Raw genomic sequence first — 20,121 nt, 5'->3', positions numbered from 1 at the left:
CTGCGAAGTCCCTGAAAAATATTAAACGGCAGCGTATTGATCTCGCGGTCCTTTGGGTTCGTGTATCGGAAACGTCGTCGTCATCAAGGTCGTCTAGCACTCTGGGTCTTCTGACTCGGTGTGTGATCGTGTTATTTGGATTTGACTCAATGTAACCTAACCCATCATTATAAATGCAAAAGCTTAATTTTACTTCTTCGTTTCTGAATACAATGAATTTCACTAGGTTTAGGGTTCTTGATAATTTGTATAACATGAACCATTCAGATTGTTTAAATAAACCTGATATAGCTTCATAGTTGATTACTAAATGTTGAATGACTGTCTCAAACACACTTCGCAGGTTCCTACGAAGTACGAATAGACAAAACTCGCGCTTTGCAAACGCGACCATACTTGGGCATATAAACCCGAGTTATTCGAGCTACGATTCTCTCTCTCTGTAGTGCCCAGTGCCCACCATTAGAAATTGACGATATTAGGGTTTTCGTTGGAAGCAAAATGTCACCGGGTAGACCGCCGACCGCCGCCGAAATAGGCCAGCTTGTGGCGCCGGAGAGGCTTCTCCCTACTGTGAAATTCAACACGACGGTAAAGAAGAAGCGCCAGAAGAGAAAAACAGAAAAAAGAAAAAAAGCGAACTGATGAGAAGTGAAAAGGTTGGATTTCCAATTTTATTTCTTAATTGAGGGATTAATGGGTAATTAAATGGATTTCGTGATACATTGGATTTTTGTTTTTTGTGGTGCTTATAGGGGGAAAAAAAAGCTTTTTTTTTTTTTTGGATTTTCCAATTTGTCTGCCTTTAGCACAATGAGTGGATATACATATGATCCTGTATCTTATTGTCCCGGTTAGGATATACCCATTTGCAAGGAGATATACAGGATATCCTAGTATTATCCCCGTTTAAAAGTAACGGTTTGTGGTTGTTTGGGAAAGATGATAAAAGCCCCCCAGTAGATAAGTGCTACTACTTATAACTGCAATAACCGTTATTTAGCCTGGGTTCTAAAGTCTCATACTCCACTAACACCTATATACCCAACCCACTCCAAGAACAAAGCTCCGTCTCTCTCCCTCCCTCCCTCCCTCCTCTCTCTCTCTCTAGAACTACTTAGCATATTCAAGAAAGCATCAAGAAAAATGTCTGACATCAGAGATATTGATACAAGCAGAGAAGGGAAGGAGCACTTAGAAGGACATGCATTGTCTTCATCTCTATCGTTGGGGAAGGACATGCATCGTCTTCAGCGTACAGGAAGGCTTGACATTTCGAATGTGGAGGAACCCGAAGAAGAATTAGAGTTGAGGTAAGCACCGGATAGTTCTTTTCCAAGAAAACTCATGGTGTTTAAGGTTTTATACCTCAACGGACACATTGATATGCATATGTGCCATACCTATGTTATGTTTTTACTTGCTTGCAAAGAGCATGGATAGTTTATCGGTGTTATCAGTGGGGTTTTTTCTTTTCAATTCTTCTGTTTTCTTGCCTCCCATATAGATTCTAGGGTTCTTAAGTTCTCAACCTTCTATTTTCACCTGTATTCTACCATCTATGACTGTGGAACAATACAATTCATTAATTGAGTTTGTTGCACGTTTAAGGGCTAGAGTGCATGTACTAGCCCAGGAAAATCAGATGATTTTGTGTGGGTAGTGGTGGGTATTTTTCCTTTTCTTTTTTCTCAATTCGTATTTCTTCTATTTTCTTGCATCTTTGACATTGGAATGGTAAAATTCCCCAGTTCATCAGTTTGCTCAATGTTCAAGGGCTACAGTGCATGTACTAGCTCAAGAAAATCAGGTGCTTTTGTGTGCGTGGATTCACTGATTGAAATCATTGAGAGCCCTAGAGAAGCTTTATCACAGCTACATTAATCTTGGGTTTTCTTGGAAAGAACAGATTGTTTTGTTTCATGGACATAGACAACATGTGCTACGATTGGAGTGAAACAAAAAGGAAAAAGATGATGAAGTCAAGAAGCTAAATTTGTTTCTTTGGTTTCTTGACCAATTTGCTTTCCCTTGTTAAAATCCCTCCACATATCCACAATCCCAACAGTTGGTTATGTCGAGAAAAAACGAACAAATAAAGCGTGAAGGATCATAGATCTTCTTTACAAATCTTTCTTTTTCTGTCTAGTGAATGTTTCATGGTTTCTGTACAAGCAGAGAAGGGAAGGTCCGGAAGGAGCCCTTAGAAGGACATGCATCGCCTTCATCTCAAACGTTGGCGAAGGACATGCATCGTCTTCAGCGTACAGGAAGGCTTGACATTTCGAATGTGGAGGAACCCGAAGAAGAATTAGAGTTGGGGTAAGCACCGGATTCTAGTTCTTTCCCAAGAAAACTGATGGTATTTGAGGTTTTATACATCCACAAACACTTTGATACGCAAATATGCCATACATATGTTATGTTTTTGCTTGCTTGCAAAGAGCATGTGTGGTTTATTGGTGTTATCCGTGGGATTTTTTCTTTTCAATTCTTCTGTTTTCTTTCCTCCCATACAGATTCTAGGGTTCTCAAGCTTTTGTTTTTACCTGTATTCTACCATCTTTGATTCTTTGCCAGTGGAATAATAGACGTCATTAATTGAGTTCAAGGGCTACATGTATTAGCTCAGGAAAATCAGGTGATTTTGTGTGCGTGTGGATTCACTGATTGAAATCATTAAGAAATCCCTAGATAAGTTCAAGGGCTACATGTATTAGCTCAGGAAAATCAGGTGCTTTTGTGTGCGTGGATTCACTGATTGATATCATTGAGAAAGCCCTAGAGAAGCTTTATCACAGCTACATTAATCTTGGGTTTTCTTGGAAAGAACAGATTGTTTTGTTTCGTGGACATAGACGACATGTGCTACGATTGGAGTGAAACAAAAAGGAAACCGATAATGAAGTCAAGAAGCTAAATTTGTTTCTTTGGTTTCTTCACCATTTTGCTTTCCCTTGGTAAAATCCCTCCACATATCCACGATCCCAACAGTTGGTCATGTCGAGAAAAAACGAACAAATAAAGCGTGAAGGATCATTGATCTTCTTTCCAAATCATTCTTTTTCTGTCTAGTGAATGTTTCATGGTTTCTGTACTCACTTAATTTTGACCTTTGTCTGACAACAGAGACATTGGTACAAGCGGAGAAGGGAAGGAGCCCTTAGAAGGACATGCATCGCCTTCATCTCAAACGTTGGGGAAGGACATGCATCGTCTTCAGCGTACAGGAAGGCTTGACATTTCGAATATGGAGGAACCTGAAGAAGAATTAGAGTTGGGGTGAGCACCTTATTCTAGTTCTTTCCCAAGAAAACTGATGGTATTTGAGGTTTTATACATCCACAGACACTTTGATATGCAAATATGCCATACCTATGTTATGTTTTTACTTGCTTGCAAATAGCATGTGTGGTTTATTGGTGTTATCCGTGAGATTTTTTCTTTTCAATTCTTCTGTTTTCTTTCCTCACATACAGATTCTTAGGTTCTCAAGCTTTTTTTTTACCTGTATTCTACCATCTTTGATTCTTTGCCAGTGGAATGATAGACGTCATTAATTGAGTTCAAGGGCTACATGTATTAGCTCAGGAAAATCAGGTGATTTTGTGTGTGTGTGGATTCACTGATTGAAATCATTAAGAAATCCCTAGATAAGTTCAAGGCTACATGTATTAGCTCAGGAAAATCAGGTGATTTTGTGTGTGTGTGGATTCACTGATTGAAATCATTAAGAAATCCCTAGATAAGTTTAATCACAGCTACATTAATCTTCAGTTTGCTTGGAAAGAACTTATTGTTTTGTTTCATGGACATAGACAACATGTGCTACGTTTGGAGTGAAAGAAAAAGGAAAGAAGACAATGAAGTAAAGAAGCTAAAATTATTTCTTTGTTTGCCTTTCCCTTGGTAAAATCTCTCCACATATCAATCATTCCAACAGTTGGTCATGTTGAGAAAAAACAAATAAAGCTTGAAGGATCATAGATCTTTCTTTCCAAATCTTTCTTTTTTCTCAATGGAGATCAGTAGGTCTAGTCATTGTTTCATGGTTTCTATGCTCACTTAACTTTGACCTTGATGTGTTTTAAGCTATTGTTTTGCCAATTTTCATGGTCAATGAGCTTATTCACTATGTTCTTCTCTTATGCAGATCTAGAACTGCTATGATTTCTGGCTTACCAACCAAAGTTGGTGAAAATATGGGAATTTTTCTCTTTGAAGTGTTATTGACTCTGAGTAATCGTTATCGAGGCAGGCTCCTAATTCCTGTGGAAGCAGCTTTGAAATATTTCCCTTCTCCAGCCAATCGTCAGGAAACTTACGAGGAGAAGATAGAGATCACAGACACTCAAAACAGAGATTGGTCTATGACACTGAAATATCTTAGGTCGGAGTGTTTCTTCGTCATGGATAGCAATTGGCAGAGTTTTCTTTTGCGGAACCATTTTGATGGTATGGATGTGATTCGTTTCTACAAACCTTTACCGGTTTGCTACAATAACTGTTACCTGGTTGAACTTGCCAAACGAAGGTATCCGGGGATCATCCATGAATTGAACCCTGAAAATTTCCTGTTTGAGCTGCCATTGACTGATGTGGACATCCTGTGCAAAAGTCTCTTCATTCCCACGAAAGAAGTAAAGAGTCATTTCCCCGCAGTAGGAATCCCAGCTAAAACACATCATATGGAGAGGCTTTACTTAACTGATGAGCAGAACAGTGAATGGCGCATGAAAATTGCATGCTTTCGAGGTCTTTTCCGGCTTATGATGGAGGAATTCATCACTGAGCGCAATTTGGTAGAAGGGGATACAATTAGGTTTTACAAAGCTGACCAGCCTTCTTTAAACTCGCATCACTTCCTTATTGGATTTGTCAAAGAACGTGGTGATCCGACTGAATCAAGGTCTGCAGCAGTAAATGATAGCACGGATCGAGGCAGTGACAGGGAGGGCGATGGTGGAGGGGGAGGAGCAGACAGAGGCGGCAACAGACAGGGTGATGGAGGAGGAGGGAGTAGCAGTGGGGGCCGCACGAGGTGGAAATTTGGTTTTGGAGATTGCTGTATGGCGCTGAAAAGCAATGCAAGGACAGAGGAGTCATGAACAAGAAAGTAGCAACAGTGGCGATTTTGACCAAGTAGGTAAGGATAGTCATTCAACGAAATTTTGATTCCAGATTCTCCTTGTAAATTCCTGTGGTAGATGGAACGATGAAATGGTAGTTTCTAGTAGTAGCTAGCTCTGTAGAAGATAGCGACCAGTGTTTGCCGATGATACTCTGATTGTTGATTGTGATAACATCGAAGCATTTCTCTGTCCTTTTTGAATGGGTAAAAACTCAATCATAATCGACGACTACTGTTTGGAGTTTTGGTTTCTTTCTTCTTCTTTCTTTTTCCTGAACTTATTCTTTTCTGATGGACCCCGAAATTATAAGCTAATGCAATGAGTTTTGGAGGGCAAATTTGGCTCCACTGTTTTGTGTGTGTGTGTGTGTGTGTGTGTGTTGGTTTTGGACTGCAATCGAAGTTATGAGTTGATAATTTAAACGGCAAAGATCAAAACAGTAAGCCGATCAAAACAATATTTCACCAGCAGTTTGTTTCTCTTTGTTTCTTTGTTGCTCCTTGTAGGAGCTTTGTTTTCTCTTTTGTGTAAGGACTGAGTCCTTCTTGTTCATGGAGTTTTGGTAAATAAAATTGACATTTACCAAAAAAAAAAATTCACCAGCTTCTTCTAATCCTTTTTTCTTACTACCTTGTTTAATTAGCTCTTTGATAATGAGTTACAATTGAAGTCGAAGCCTTGGTGACATGATTTTCCGGTGAATTTTGCTCTCAATTGTCGCTTTATGCTTTGATTTTAACTTTCGAACTCTTTTACTATTGGTGAACTTTTTTTGTCTTACGCGCAATAGGTGACTTATTGGGCCTCAACAAATACAATTCCATAAATTCCTCAAAATTGAAAAGAAATGGCCTATGCCTATGAATTTAATTCTTCTGTACTAAGATTTGCCAATACTCATGTTAGAATTCTAATATTTTCATGTGATTCCAAAATTCAATTTTCTCTCACCTGTAAGGAATGGATACGTACAGGATCCTGTATCCTACAATCCCAAGTGGATAAGTTCTACAACTTATAACTGCAATAACCGTTATTAGCCTGCCTTATAAAGGCTCATACTGACACCTACATATTCACCCCCACCTCCACAGAACAAAGCCCTCTCTCTCTCTCTCTCTCTCTCTCTCTCTCTCTCTCTCTCTCTCTCTCTCTCTCTCTCTCTCCGGATATTCAAGAAAGCATCAAGAAAGCGTCAAGAAAAATGTCTGAAAACAGAGGCATTGGTACACGCAGAGAAGGAAAGGAGCCCTTAGAAGAACATGCATCGTCCGGCATTGGTACACCCAGAGAAGGAAAGGAGCCCTTAGAAGAACATGCATCGTCCTCATCTAAACCAACAGTTTCTGCACATGGAAAGGCGCCTGAAATTTCTACTACGGAGGAACCCGGAATAGAAATAGAGTTGGGGTAAGTGCCTGACATAGTGACACTTTGTTATTTTCCAAGAAAACTCATTGTATTTAAGGGTTAATACATCCACGCACACTTTGATATATGCATATATGCCTACATAATGATATGCTTTACTTGCATGCAAATAGCTTGTGTAGTTTGATGGTGTCATCAGAAGGGTTTCTCTTTTCAATCCTTCTGTTTTCTTGTAATGTGTTCTACCATCTCTGACAGTGGAATCATTAGTTGGGTTTGTTGCACGTTCGAGGGTTTGTTCGATGTTCAGGGGCTAGAGTACATATATATTAGCTCTGGAAAATCAGGTGCTTTTGTGTGCGCGGGTGGATTCAGTGATTGAAATCGTTAAGAAACCTCTAAAGAACGTTATCACAGCTACATTACCATTGGGTTTTCTTGGAAAGAACAGATTATTTTTGCCTCTTTTGGATGGAACGCAAAGGAAAGAAGACGATGAAGTAAAGAAGCTAAATTTGGAGTCAGCGATTGAATTTATTAAGAAACCCCTAGAGAAGCTACATTGTTCTTGCGTTCTCTTAGGAAGAACAGATTGTTTTGTTTCGTGTACATGGACAACTGGTGCTAGATAGATTTCCATGATCCCAATTGTTAGTCACATCGAGAAGAGAGTATAAATAAAGCTTGAAAGATCATTGATCTTCTTTCCGAATCTTTATTTCTTCTCCATGAAGATCAGTAGACAGGAGGTCTAGTGAATATTTCATGGTTTCTGTCATCACTTAAATTTAGCCTGGATGTGTTTTAAGCTAAGCTGCATTGTTCTGCCGATTACCATGGTCAATGGGCTCACTCGCTTTTCTTCTTCTCTTATGCAGATCTTTATTGTTTTCTGGCTCACCAACCAAAGTCGGTGATAAGATGGTATTTTTTATCTTTGAAGTGTTGGTGACTCAGGGCGATGTTACTCGAGGCAGGCTCCTAATTCCTGTGGAAGCAGCATTGCAATATTTCCCTTCTCTAGCCGGTCGTCAAACTTACAAGGAGAAGATACGTATGCAGCATATCTCAGACCCAGCTCGAATCACCGATTGGCTTATGTTTCTGACCTATGATAAGTCTGAGTGTTGCTTCGTCGTGGATGGCATTTGGCAGATGTTTGTTACGTTGTACCATTTGGAAGTTGGGGATGTGATTCGTTTCTACAAACCTTCCCCGGTTTGTGATAACGACCGTTTCCTGTTTGAAATTGTCAAAAGAAGCTATGCTGAGATCATCCATGAATTCAATCCTGAGAATTTGCTGTTTCAGCTGCCGTTGACCAATGAGGGCATCCAGCGCAAAAGTCTCTTCATTCCAGCGGAAGAAGTCAGCAATCATTTCCCTGCAGTTGGAATCCCAGCAGCTGAAACACATCACATGGAGAGGCTTTATTTTACTGATGATCGAAACCGTCAGCATTGCGTTAAGATTGTGTGCTGTCGAGGTATTTTCCGGCTTATGATGGAGGAATTCATCACTGAGGGTATTTTCCAGCTTATGATGGAGGAATTCATCACTGAGCGCAATTTGGGAGAAGGAGATACAATTGGGTTTTACAAAGCTGACCTGCAGCCTTCTATGAACTCGCGTCACTTTCTCATTGGATTCGTGACAGAACGTGGTGATCCGACTGAATCAGGGACTGCAGCAGTAAATGATAACACAGATCGAGGCGGTTACAACAGAGAGGGTGATGGAGCAGATAGAAGCGGCAACGGACAGGGTCATGTTGAAGGAGGGCGTCGCAGCGGTGGCCGCAAGTGGTGGAAATTTGGTCTTGGAGGTTGCTGTATGGCATTGAAGAAAAGCAATGCAAGGACGGAGGAATCATGATCAAGAAAGTATCAGGAGCAGCAGTGGTGACTTCGATCAAGTAGTTAAGGAATTAATAATAGTCATTGAATGAGACTGTCTGAAGCCAGTAGGAATTAGAATGAACATTACACACTAGCTAGCTAGCTTCCTTGCCCATTCAATGATAATGATCAATGATTTCTGTTGTGGGTTTTGGTTTATTTCTTCTTCTTTTTAAACTTTTTGTTTCTGAAATTTAGTAGACAACACTGAAATTATAAAAGCTAATGCAATGAGTTTTAGGGGTCTCAAAATGCCAAATTTGAGTCCAATGTCTTATGACTGGAAGGCGTGAATGCACCAACAAGACTTATCGAGCTTTTATAAGTTGATAATTTAAACGGAAAGTATAGAGACGCTAAATAAGTTGCTAACCAATACTTCCTCCATCTCATTTTCTTTGTCCTCTTTTTCGTTACCCGTGCAGTTCTCACCGCAAGTATAATTTTTTTTCAAGTCACCAACCACCGTCCGCCACCCAACCCTCCACCACCATGTTACAGCCTATTGCGAGATTTGATTTTAGTAAAGTATGAAGTATTAATGGAGTACTAAAAATTAATTTCTCTAACTTTTTTTTTTCTTTTTGATCCGCACTCTGAACTCACTCTAAGCCGACCCCAATTGATTGGGACATAAGGTTGGTTTGGTCCGGTTACTCTAAACTCACTCTTGTTACAGCCTATTGCGAGATTTGATTTTAAAGGGTTTTGTTGGTATCACAATGCCATCGAGCAGGATGTCGACCGCTGCATACATACGGATTCTTCTGGCGCTGAAATTGAATCACCTCATGTTCAGTAATCTGAAATTTTTTCATACGTGCTGTTTAACCTGTATTTACGAAGTGAGGGATTTCAGGGAAAATTAATAAATTCCATCACAAATTCGCCATTTTTTAGTGGTGGTTCAAAACCTAGGAAGAAAACTATTTTTTTTAACCCATTTTTAGGATTTACAACAGTTTGTGGTTGTTTGCGAAACATTTACAAGCCCCAAAGAATAGAGAAATTTTTGGGTGCCGGGTGGGTACACATCACCCGGCCGATGTGGTACCCGAGCAACACATTCGGGCCGTCCAAAAGTGTATTGAATGGCCCAGATTGAAACACTCTCTCTCCTCTTGCTCTCTCTAAATCTGAGCGGTCCAAAATCGAAATAGACGGCTCGGATACAGGCACCACGTGGTACCCGCTCGGCACTAAACATGATAAAGAATTGGATCAAGGCTAGGACTATCTGATAGCTATAGTTGTCCTTTAATCTCCTTTTGTATATATTTGTGCTTTTGTACCATTGTATAAAAGCAATACAATCTCTCCATATTCGTGAGAGAGAATTTTACTCTAAAATACTTGCCTTCGATTCATTTTTCTTTTGCACCTATGGCATCCCTCTCCACCTTTGTGGATGGCGAGTACTCGGTTCCTGCACCAATCATCTCTGCACCGGAGAAATCAACGGATGGTGGCAAGGAGGAGATGCCGAATCCTGACTTTGTGTTATGGAGGACGTCTGATCGATTGATTCGTGGCTGGATTGCCGGATCTATCTCAGAGGAAGTTCTTGGCACGGTGGTGGGTTTAAGCAGCTCCGCAGAGGTACGGGTTACTTTAGAGAATTTTTTTGCCCGAAACTCACAAGAAACTCAACAATGCCAAATGCCAAAAAGGCAAGATTTCTCTTCACTCAATGACTATTTGAGCAAGTTCAAAAGCTTTTGTTGTGATGACTTATGTGCAATAGGCTGTCCGGCAAATGATAGAACCAAGAGTTTTTGGTTACTTCAAGGTCTTGGGCCACCTCGATACGAGTCTTTCACAACCACAATGTTGAAACCTCCAATGCCATCGTTCAATGTTCTGATTCCACTCCTTCCAAGCTATGAGACTCAAACGGGTCTCTACGATTCTGATATTCAAGTTGAGGCTCAGCAAAATATAGCCTTTTCCAGACAGAAAAATAATGCCAAAAACAAGACCAATTTTTTTTTCAGGGCCAAGATTTTTTCAGTTCCAAAGGCAAAGGTTTTGCAAAGTCCAGACAAAACGGCCGCAATGCCAACGGCCACTCACAACATCGACAAGGTGGAAGAGGAAATAATTCCAGTTATGACAGTGACAGTTGCGGCAAACATTCAGTCATCTGCCAAACTAGACCCAAAAAAAAGAACGAGTAATGATAATGCCAAAATAGTTTTAAAAAAAATCATATTACTCCAAAATCAAGAATGAAACATTCACCATGCCCAACAACCCACATCACCAAATGTCACGAAGAACTAAAAAAAAGGGAAATAGGAATCAAGCAGCCATTTAATTTGTCACCATTTTATAGATATACAAACTACTATTAGAAACAAAAATTCATAACCATGTTGCAGTGCGGGTGCTTTTCTTTGTTTCGTAACCTGGGCGTCTGGTTACGCCTATATTACATATACTTTAACTAATCCCGAGAGCCCTCGGGTGGAAAGTCCAAAAACTCCAAACTTCTTGTCGATCACAACACGCGTCGAGTGTTCCATCCTCGAGCCAGCGAGTAATAAAAACAACATCGTCGTGAAGGTCGTCGAGTATCTCGGGTCTGATTCAGTGTGGCCAATCTCAAGAATATAAGCCTAGATCCCTTCTAATTCCTCCTGATGAGATACTTGTTTGCATTTTATCACCACCAATTTTCACTAGAACAAACATTCCAATGATTTACACAATGTGAATGATTTAGATCATGGAAAAAACGAAATAGATTTCACAAATTTTTGATTGACTACTGAGAATCTAATTTCGCATCTTGAAGTGGTGTATTGGACATCATCATTAAGGACTTAAGGTCATTGGTCTTCTGACTCCGTGTGTGATCGTTTATTTTGGATTTTGGATTTGGTTCAATGTAACCTAACCCATCATTATAAACGTAATAGCTTTATTTTACTTCGCGATGAGATACTTCTTCGTTTCCTAATACAATTAATTTCACCATGTTTAGAGTTCTTGGTAAGTTTTACAACATGAACGATTCAGATCGTTTAAATAAACCTGAAACAAGTTCATATTTGATTACCAATGTTGCATGACTGTGTTAAACACACTTCGCACGTTCAAATTGTGAAGTGTGAGTAGCCAAGAACTCGCGCTTTGCAAACGCGACCATACTTTGGCATATAAAACCCGAGTTATTCGAGCTACGATTCTCTCTCTCTCTCTAGTGCCCAACGTTCGAAATTGACGATATTAGGGTTTTCGTTGGAAGCAAAATGTCACCGGGTAGACTGCCGACCGTCGCCGAAATAGGCCAGCTTGTGGCGCCGGAGAGGCTTCTCCCTACTGTGGAATTCAACACGACGGTAAAGAAGAAGGGCTTTATGTGCCAGAAGAGAAAAGCAACAAAAAGAAGAAGAAGCGAACTGATGAAGAATTGAAAAGGTTTGGATTATTTACAGTCCGCCTTCGTTCCTGAATTGAGGGATTTATGGGAGATTAAATAGATTTCGTCATAGACTGGGCTTTTCTTTTTTTTGGTGCTTATAGAAAAAAAAAAAAAAAAAAAACCCGGTTAGGATATACCCAACCCACTCCAAAGAACAAAGCCCTCTCTCTCTCTCTCTCTCTCTCTCTCTCTCTCTCTCTACTTAATTAGCTTATTCAAGAAAGCATCAAGAAAAAATGTCTGACATCAGAGGCATTGCTACATGCAGAGAAGGGAAGGAGTCTTTAGAAGGACATGCATCGTATTCATCGTACAGGAAGGCTTGACATTTTGAATGTGGAGGAATCTGAAGAAGAATTAGAGTTGGGGTAAGCACCGGATAGTTCTTTTCCAAGAAAACTCATGGTATTTGAGGTTTTATACATCCACGGACACTTTGATAATTGATATGCATATATGTCGTACCAATGTTATGTTTTTACTTGCTTGGAAAGTGCATTGGTAGTTTATTGGCGTTATCAGTGGGTTTTTCTTTTCAATTCTTCTGTTTTCTTGCGGCCATATAGATTCTAGGGTTCTCAAGTTCTCAACCTTCTATTTCTACCTGTATTCTACCATCTATGACAGTGGAATGATAGAATTCATTGATTGAGTTTGTTGCACGTTCACGGGTTAGAATGCATGTACGGGTGGTGGTGGGTATTTTTCCTTTTCTTTTTTCTCAATTCTTATTTCTTCTATTTTCTTGCATCTTTGACATTGGAATGGTAAAATTCCTCAGTTCATTGGTTTGCTCAATGTTCGAGGGCTACAGGGCATGTACTAGCTCAGGAAAATCAGGTGTTTTGTGTGCGTGGATTCACTGATTGAAATCATTGAGAAAGCCCTAGAGAAGCTTTATCACAGCTACATTAATCTTGGTGTTTTCTTGGAAAGAACAGATTGTTTTGTTTCATGGATATATACAACATGTGCTACGATTGGAGTGAAACAAAAAGGAAAAAGATAATGAAGTCAAGAAGCTAAATTTATTTCTTTGGTTTCTTGATCATTTTGCTTTCCCTTGGTAAAATCCCTCCACATTTCCACGATCCCAACAGTTGGTCATGTCGAGAAAAAATGAACAAATAACGCATGACGGATCATAGATCTTCTTTCCAAATCTTTCTTTTTCTGTCTAGTGAATGTTTCATTGTTTCTGTACTCACTTAATTTTGACCTTTGTCTGACAACAGAGACATTGGTACAAGCAGAGAAGGGAAGGAGCCCTTAGAAGGACATGCATCGTCTCCATCTCAAACGTTGGGGAAGGACATGCATTGTCTTCAGCGTAAAGGAAGGCTTGACATTTCGAATGTTGGAGGAACAAGAGATGGGATAAGCATCGGATTCTAGTTCTTTACCAAGAAAACTCGTGGTATTTGAGGTTTCATACATCCACAGACTCTTTGATATGCATATATGCCATACCTATGTTATGTTTTTACTTGGGTGCAAAGAGCATGTGTAGTTTATTGGTGTTATCCATGGGGTTTTTTCTTTTCAATTCTTCCGTTTTCTTGCCTCCCATACAGATTCTAGGGTTCTCAACCTTTTGTTTTTACCTGTATTCATCTTTGATTCTTCGACCGTGGAATGAAAGACATCATTAATTGAGTTTGTTGCACGTTCAAGGGCTACAGTGCATGTATTAGCTCTGGAAAATCAGGTACTTTTGTGTGCGTGGATTCAATGATTGAAATCATTAAGAAATCCCTAGAGAAGTTTAATCACAGCTACATGCCTACATTAATCTTCGGTTTTCATGGAAATAACAGATTGTTTTGTTTCATGGACATAGACAACATGTGCTACGTTTGGAGTGAAAGAAAAAGGAAATAAGACAATGAAGTAAAGAAGCTAAAACTATTTCTTTGTTTTCCTTTCCCTTGGTAAAATCCCTCCACATATCAATTATTCCATCACTTGGGCATATTGAGAAAAAACAAATAAAGCTTGAAGGATCATAGATCTTCTTTCGAAATCTTTCTTTTGTCTTGATGGAGATCAGTAGGTCTAGTGAATGTTTCATGGTTTCTATACTCACTTAATTTTGACCTTGATGTGTTTTAAGCTAAGCTGTTTTGTTTTGCCAATTTCCATGGTGAATTGGCTTATTCACTATGTTCTTCTCTTATGCAGATCTGGAACTGCTATGATTTCTGGCTTACCAACCAAAGTCGGTGAAAATATTGGAAATTTTCTCTTTGAACTGTTCGTGACTCCGCGTAATGTTTATCTAGGCAGGCTCCTAATTCCTGTGGTAGCAGCTTTGAAATATTTCCCTCCTCTAGCCAATCGTGAGGAAACTTACGAGGAGAAGATAGAGATCACAGCCACTCTAAACAGAGATTGGCCTATGACAGTGAAATATCTTAGGTGGGAGAGTTTCTTCGTTACGGTTAGCAATTGGTAGAGTTTTCTTTTGCGGAACCCTTTGGATGGTATGGATGTGATTCGTTTCTACAAACCTTACCGGTTTGTTACAATAACTGTGACCTGGTTGAACTTGCCAAATGAAGGTTTCCGGGAATCATCCATGAATTGAACCCTGAAAATTTCCTGTTTGAGCTGCCGTTGACTGATGTGGACATTCTGTGTAAAAGTCTCTTCATTCCCACGAAAGAAGTAAAGAGTCATTTCCCCGCAGTTCGAATTCCAGCTAAAACACATCACATGGAGAGGCTTTACTTTACTGATGAGCGGAATGGTGAATGGCGCATGCAAATTGCATGTTTTCGAGGTCTTTTCCGGCTTATGATGGAGGAATTCATCACTGAGCGCCATTTGATAGAAGGGGATACAATTAGGTTTTACAAAGCTGACCAGCCTTCTTTAAACTTGCATCACTTCCTTATTGGATTTGTGAAAGGACATGGTGATCCGACTGAATCAAGGACTGCAACAGTAGATGATAGCATGGATCGAGGTGGTGACAGGGAGGGTGATGGTGTAGGAGGAGCAGACAGAGGCGGCAACAGACAGGGTTATGGTGGAGGGAGTAGCTGTGCGGGCCACACGAGGTAGAAATTTGGTTTTGGAGATTGCTGTATGGCGTTGAAAAGCAATGCAAGGACAGAGGAGTCATGAACAAGAAGTAGCAACAGTGCCGATTTCGACCAAGTAGGTAAGTATAGTCATTCAACGGAATTTTGATTCCAGATTCTCCTTGTAAATTCCTGAGGTAGACGGAAGGACTAAATGGTAGTTTCTAGTAGCTAGCTCTGCAGAAGATAGTGAACAGTGTTTGCCGATGACACTCTGATTGTTGATTGTGATAACATCGAAGCTTTTCCCTGTCCCTTTTGAATTGTTAAAAACTCAATCATAATGGACGACTACTGTTTGGAGTCTAGGTTTCTTTCTTCTTCTTTGTTTTTTCTGAACTTTTTCTTTTTGGATGGACCCAGAAATTATAAGCTAATGCAATGAGTTTTGGAGGGCAAATTTTTCTCCACTGTTTTTTTTTTTTTTGGGTTTTGGACTCCGATGTCCTTTTTTCTTTTTCTTTTTTTTTTTTGGACTCCAATGTCAAATAAATGGAAGGTTCGCTTTAAGCTCCAGAAGAGAAAAACAGAAAAAGAAAAAAGCGAACTGATGAAGAAATGAAAAGGTTTGGATCTCCGATTTTATTTCTTAATTGAGGGATTTCTGGGAAATTAAATGGATTTCGTGATACATTGGGTTTTTGTTTTTTGTGGTGCTTATAGCAAAAAAAACAAAAAGAGACTGTATTTTTGGATTTTCCAATTTGTCTGCCTTTAGCACAATGACAGGATATACATATGGTATGATCCTGTATCTTATTGTCCCAGTTAGGATATACCCATTTGCAAGGATATGTATTGGATCATCCAGTATCCTAGTATTATCCCAGTTTAATTGTAACGGTTTGTGGTTGTTTGGGAAAGATGATAAAGCCTCCAAGTTTATAAGTGCTACGACTTATAACTGCAATAACCGTTATTTAGCCTGCATTCTAAAGTCTCATTCTAACACCTATATACCCAACCGACTCCAAAGAACAAAGCCTCTCTCTCTCTCACACACACACACACGCACACACACACTACTTAATTAGCATAGTCAAGAAAGCATCAAGAAAAAATGTCTGACATCAGAGGCATTGGTACAGGCAGAGAAGGGAAGGAGTCCTTAGAAGGACATGCATCGTCTTCATTGTACAGGAAGGCTTGACATTTCGAATGTGGAGGAATCCGAAGAAGAATTGGTGTTGGGGTAAGCACCGGATAGTTCTTTTCCAAGAAAACTCATGGTATTTGAGGTTTTATACAATCCACGGACACTTTGATATGCACATATGTGATATGTCATACACCAATGTTATATTTTTACTTGCTTGCAAAGAGCATTGGTAGTTTATTGATGTTATCAGTGGGGTTTTTTCTTTGCAATTCTTCTGTTTTCTTGCCTCCCATATTGATTCTAGGGTTCTCAAGTTCTCAACCTCCTATTTTTACCTGTATTCTACCATCTATGACAGTGGAATGATAGAATTCATTGATTGAGTTTGTTGAACGTTCAAGGGCTAGAGTGCATGTACTACTAGCTCAGGAAAATCAGGTGATATTGTGTGGGCGGTGGTGGATATTTTCCTTCTTTCTTTTTTTCAATTCTTATTTCTTCTATTTTCATGCATCTTTATCTTGGAATGGTAAAATTTCAAAGTTCGTCGGTTTGTTCAATGTTCAAGGGCTAGAGTGCATGTACTAGCGCAGGAAATCAGGTGCTTTTGTGTGCATGGATTCACTGAGTGAAATCATTGAGAAAGCCCTAGAGAAGCTTTATCACAGCAAACATTAATCTTGGGTTCCTAGGAAAGAACAGATTGTTTTGTTTCATGGACATAGACAACATGTGCTACGATTGGAGTGAAACAAAAAGGAAAAAGACTATGAACTCAAGAAACTAAATTTGTTTCTTTGGTTTCTTGACTATTTTGCTTTTCCTTGGTAAAATCCCTCCACCTAGCCATGATCCCAACAGTTGGTCATGTTGAGAAAAAACCAAACAAATAAAGCGTGAAGGATCATAGATCTTCTTTCCAAATCTTTTTTTTTTTTTTTTTGTGTGTCTTGTGAATGTTTCATGGTTTCTGTACTCACTTAATTTTGACATTTGTCTGACAACAGAGGCATTGGTACAAGCAGAGAAGGGAAGGAGCCCTTAGAAGGACATGCATCGCCTTCATCTCAAACGTTGGGGAAGGACATGCATCGTCTTCAGCATATAGGAACGCTTGACATTTCGAATGTGGAGGAACCTGAAGAAGAATTAGAGTTGGGGTAAGCACCGGATTCTAGTTCTTTCCCAAGAAAACTCATGGTATTTGAGGTTTTATACATCCACAGACACTTCGATATGCATATATGCCATACCTATGTTATGTTTTTACTTGCTTGCAAAGAGCATGTGTGGTTTATTGGTGTTATCCGTGGGGTTTTTTCTTTTCAATTCTTCTGTTTTCTTTCCTCCCATACAGATTCTAGGGTTCTCAAGCTTTTGTTTTTACCTATATTCTACCATCTTTGATTCTTTGCCAGTGGAATGATAGACGTCATTAATTGAGTTTGTTGCACGTTCAAGGGCTACAGTGCATGTATTAGCTCTGGAAAATAAGGTGCTTTTGTGTGTGTGGATTCACTGATTGAAATCATTGAGAAATCCCTAGATAAGTTTTATCACAACTACATTAATCTTCAGTTTGCTTGGAAAGAACAGATTGTTTTGTTTCATGGACATAGACAACATGTGCTACGTTTGGAGTGAAAGAAAAAGGAAAGAAGACAATGAAGTAAAGAAGCTAAAATTATTTCTTTGTTTTCCTTTTCCTTGGTAAAATCCCTTCACATATCAATTATTCCAACACTTGGTCTTGTTGAGAAAAAACAAATAAAACTTGAAGGATCATAGATCTTCTTTGCAAATCTTTCTTTTTTCTCGATGGAGATCAGTAGGTCTAGTGAATGTTTCATGGTACATATACTCACTTAATTTTGACCTTGATGTGTTTTAGGCTAAGCTGTATTGTTTTGCCAATTTCCATGGTCAATGAGCTTATTCACTATGTTCTTCTCTTATGCAGATCTAGAACTGCTATGATTTCTGGCTTACCAACCAAAGTTGGTGAAAATATGAGAAGTTTTCTCTTTGAAGTGTTAGTGAGTCCGCGTATTGTTTATCTAGGCAGGCTCCTAATTCCTGTGGAAGCAGCTTTGAAATATTTCCCCTCTCTAGCCAATCGTCAGGAAACTTACGAGGAGAAGATGGAGATCACAGACACTCAAAACAGAGATTCGCCTATGACACTGAAATATCTTGGGTCGGAGTGTTTCTTTGTCATGGATAGCAATTGGCAGAGTTTTCTTTTGCGGAACCCGTTGGATGGTATGGATGTGATTCATTTCTACAAACCTTTACCAGTTTGTTACAATAACTGTTACTTGGTTGAACTTGCGAAACAAAGGTATCCAGGGATCATCCATGAATTGAACCCTGAAAATTTCCTGTTTGAGCTGCTGTTGACTGATGTGGACATCCTGTGCAAAAGTCTCTTCATTCCCACGAAAGTAGTAAAGAGTCATTTCCCCGCAGTTCGAATCCCAGCTAAAACACATCACATGGAGAGGCTTTACGTTACTGATGAGCGGAACGGTGAATGGCGCATGAAAAAAGGATGCTTTCAGGGTCTTTTCCGGCTTATGATGGAGGAATTCATCACTGAGTGCCATTTGGTAGAAGGGGATACAATTAGGTTTTACAAAGCTGACCAGCTTTCTTTGAACTTGCATCACTTCCTTGTTGGATTTGTGAAAGGACGTGCTGATCTGACTGAATCAAGGACTGCAGCAGTAGATGATAGCAAGGATCGAGGGGGTGACAGGGAGGGTGATGATGGAGGAGGAGCAGACAGAGGCGGCAACAGACAGGGTGATGGCGGAGGAGGGAGTAGCAGTGGGGGCCTCACGAGGTGGAAATTTGGTTTTGGAGATTGCTGTATGGCGTTGAAAAGCAATGCAAGGACAGAGGAGTCATGAACAAGAAAGTAGCAACAGTGGCGATTTTGACCAAGTAGGAAAGGATAATCATTCAACGAAATTTTGATTACAGATTCTCCTTGTAAATTCCTGAGGTAGACGGAAGGACGAAATGGTAGTTTCTAGTAGTAGCTAGCTCTGTAGAAGATAGTGAACAGTGTTTGCAGATGATTGCCGATGACACTCTGATTGTTGATTGTAATAATATCGAAGCATTTCTCTGTCCTGTTTGAATGGGTAAAAACTCAATCATAATCGGCGACTGCTGTTTGGAGTTTTGGTTTCTTTCTTCTTCTTTATTTTTTCTGAACTTTTTCTTTTCTGATGGACCCAGAAATCATAATCGACTACTAGTCTACTACTGTTTTTTTTTGTCTGGGGGGTTTTGGACTCCAATGGAAGATGCGAATGCACCAACTAAACTTATGGGAGCTATTCGAAGTTATGAGTTGATAATTTAAACGGCAAAGATCAAAACAGTATGCCGATCAAAACAATATTTCACCAGCAGTTTGATTCCTGATGTTGGGCTAGCTATTTGTTGTTTCTCTTTGTTTCTGTGTTGCTCCTTGTAGGAGCTTTGTTTTCTCTTTTGTGCAAGGAAAGAGTCCTTCTTGTTCATGGAGTTTTGGTGAATAAAATTGACATTTACCAAAAAAAAAAAATTCACCAGATTCTTCTAATCCTTTATTCTTACTACCTTGTTTAATTAGCTCTTTGATAAGGAGTTACAATTGAAGTCGGAGCCTAGGTGACATGATTTTCCGGTGAATTTTTTCGCTCTCAATTGTCGCTTTATGCTTTGCTTTTAACTTTCGAACTCTTTTACTATAGGTGACTTATTAGGCCTCAACAAATACAATTCCATAAATTCCTCAAAATTGAAAAGAAATGGCCTATACCTAAGAATTTAATTCTTCTGTACTCAGATTTGCCAATACTCATTTTAGAATTCTAATATTTTCATGTGATTCTAAAATTCAATTTTCTCTCACCTGTAAGGAATGGATACGTACAGGATCCTGTAGTCTATAATCCCAAGTGGATAAGTGCTACAACTTATAACTGCAATAACCGTTATTAGCCTGCCTTATAAAGGCTCATACTGACACCTACATATTCACCTCCACCTCCACAGAACAAAGCCCTCTCTCTCTCTCTCTCTCTCTCTCTCTCTCTCTCTCTCTCTCTCTCTC

The 20,121-nt window shown here is 39.5% G+C and overlaps 1 protein-coding gene across 7 annotated transcripts; it reads left to right on the top strand.

Annotated features, from left to right (window-relative positions):
• Window positions 1-473: 473 nt before the first annotated feature.
• Window positions 474-19,256, top strand: LOC131312689 (uncharacterized). 7 transcript variants are annotated; one of them, XM_058340620.1, is made up of 7 exons: window positions 11,608-11,824; window positions 12,097-12,196; window positions 13,064-13,245; window positions 14,010-14,994; window positions 16,003-16,106; window positions 17,021-17,173; window positions 17,974-19,256. In XM_058340620.1, the coding sequence occupies exons 5-7, from the start codon at window positions 16,033-16,035 to the stop codon at window positions 18,923-18,925; spliced, it is 1,179 nt and encodes a 392-aa protein (XP_058196603.1). In that variant the 5' UTR covers window positions 11,608-11,824; window positions 12,097-12,196; window positions 13,064-13,245; window positions 14,010-14,994; window positions 16,003-16,032; the 3' UTR covers window positions 18,926-19,256. The 7 variants fall into 7 exon arrangements, with proteins under 7 accessions (XP_058196599.1, XP_058196601.1, XP_058196604.1 ...); XM_058340619.1 differs by having other exon boundaries at window positions 13,064-13,254; XM_058340621.1 differs by lacking the exons at window positions 11,608-11,824; window positions 12,097-12,196 and adding an exon at window positions 3,152-3,282 and having other exon boundaries at window positions 13,064-13,254.
• Window positions 19,257-20,121: the final 865 nt, after the last annotated feature.

Source organism: Rhododendron vialii, chromosome 13a, assembly GCF_030253575.1.
Source record: "Rhododendron vialii isolate Sample 1 chromosome 13a, ASM3025357v1".
Classification (NCBI taxonomy): Eukaryota; Viridiplantae; Streptophyta; class Magnoliopsida; order Ericales; family Ericaceae; genus Rhododendron; species Rhododendron vialii.
The sequence above is the reverse complement of the archived record's forward strand: the minus strand, read 5'-3'. Positions and strand labels throughout refer to the sequence as shown.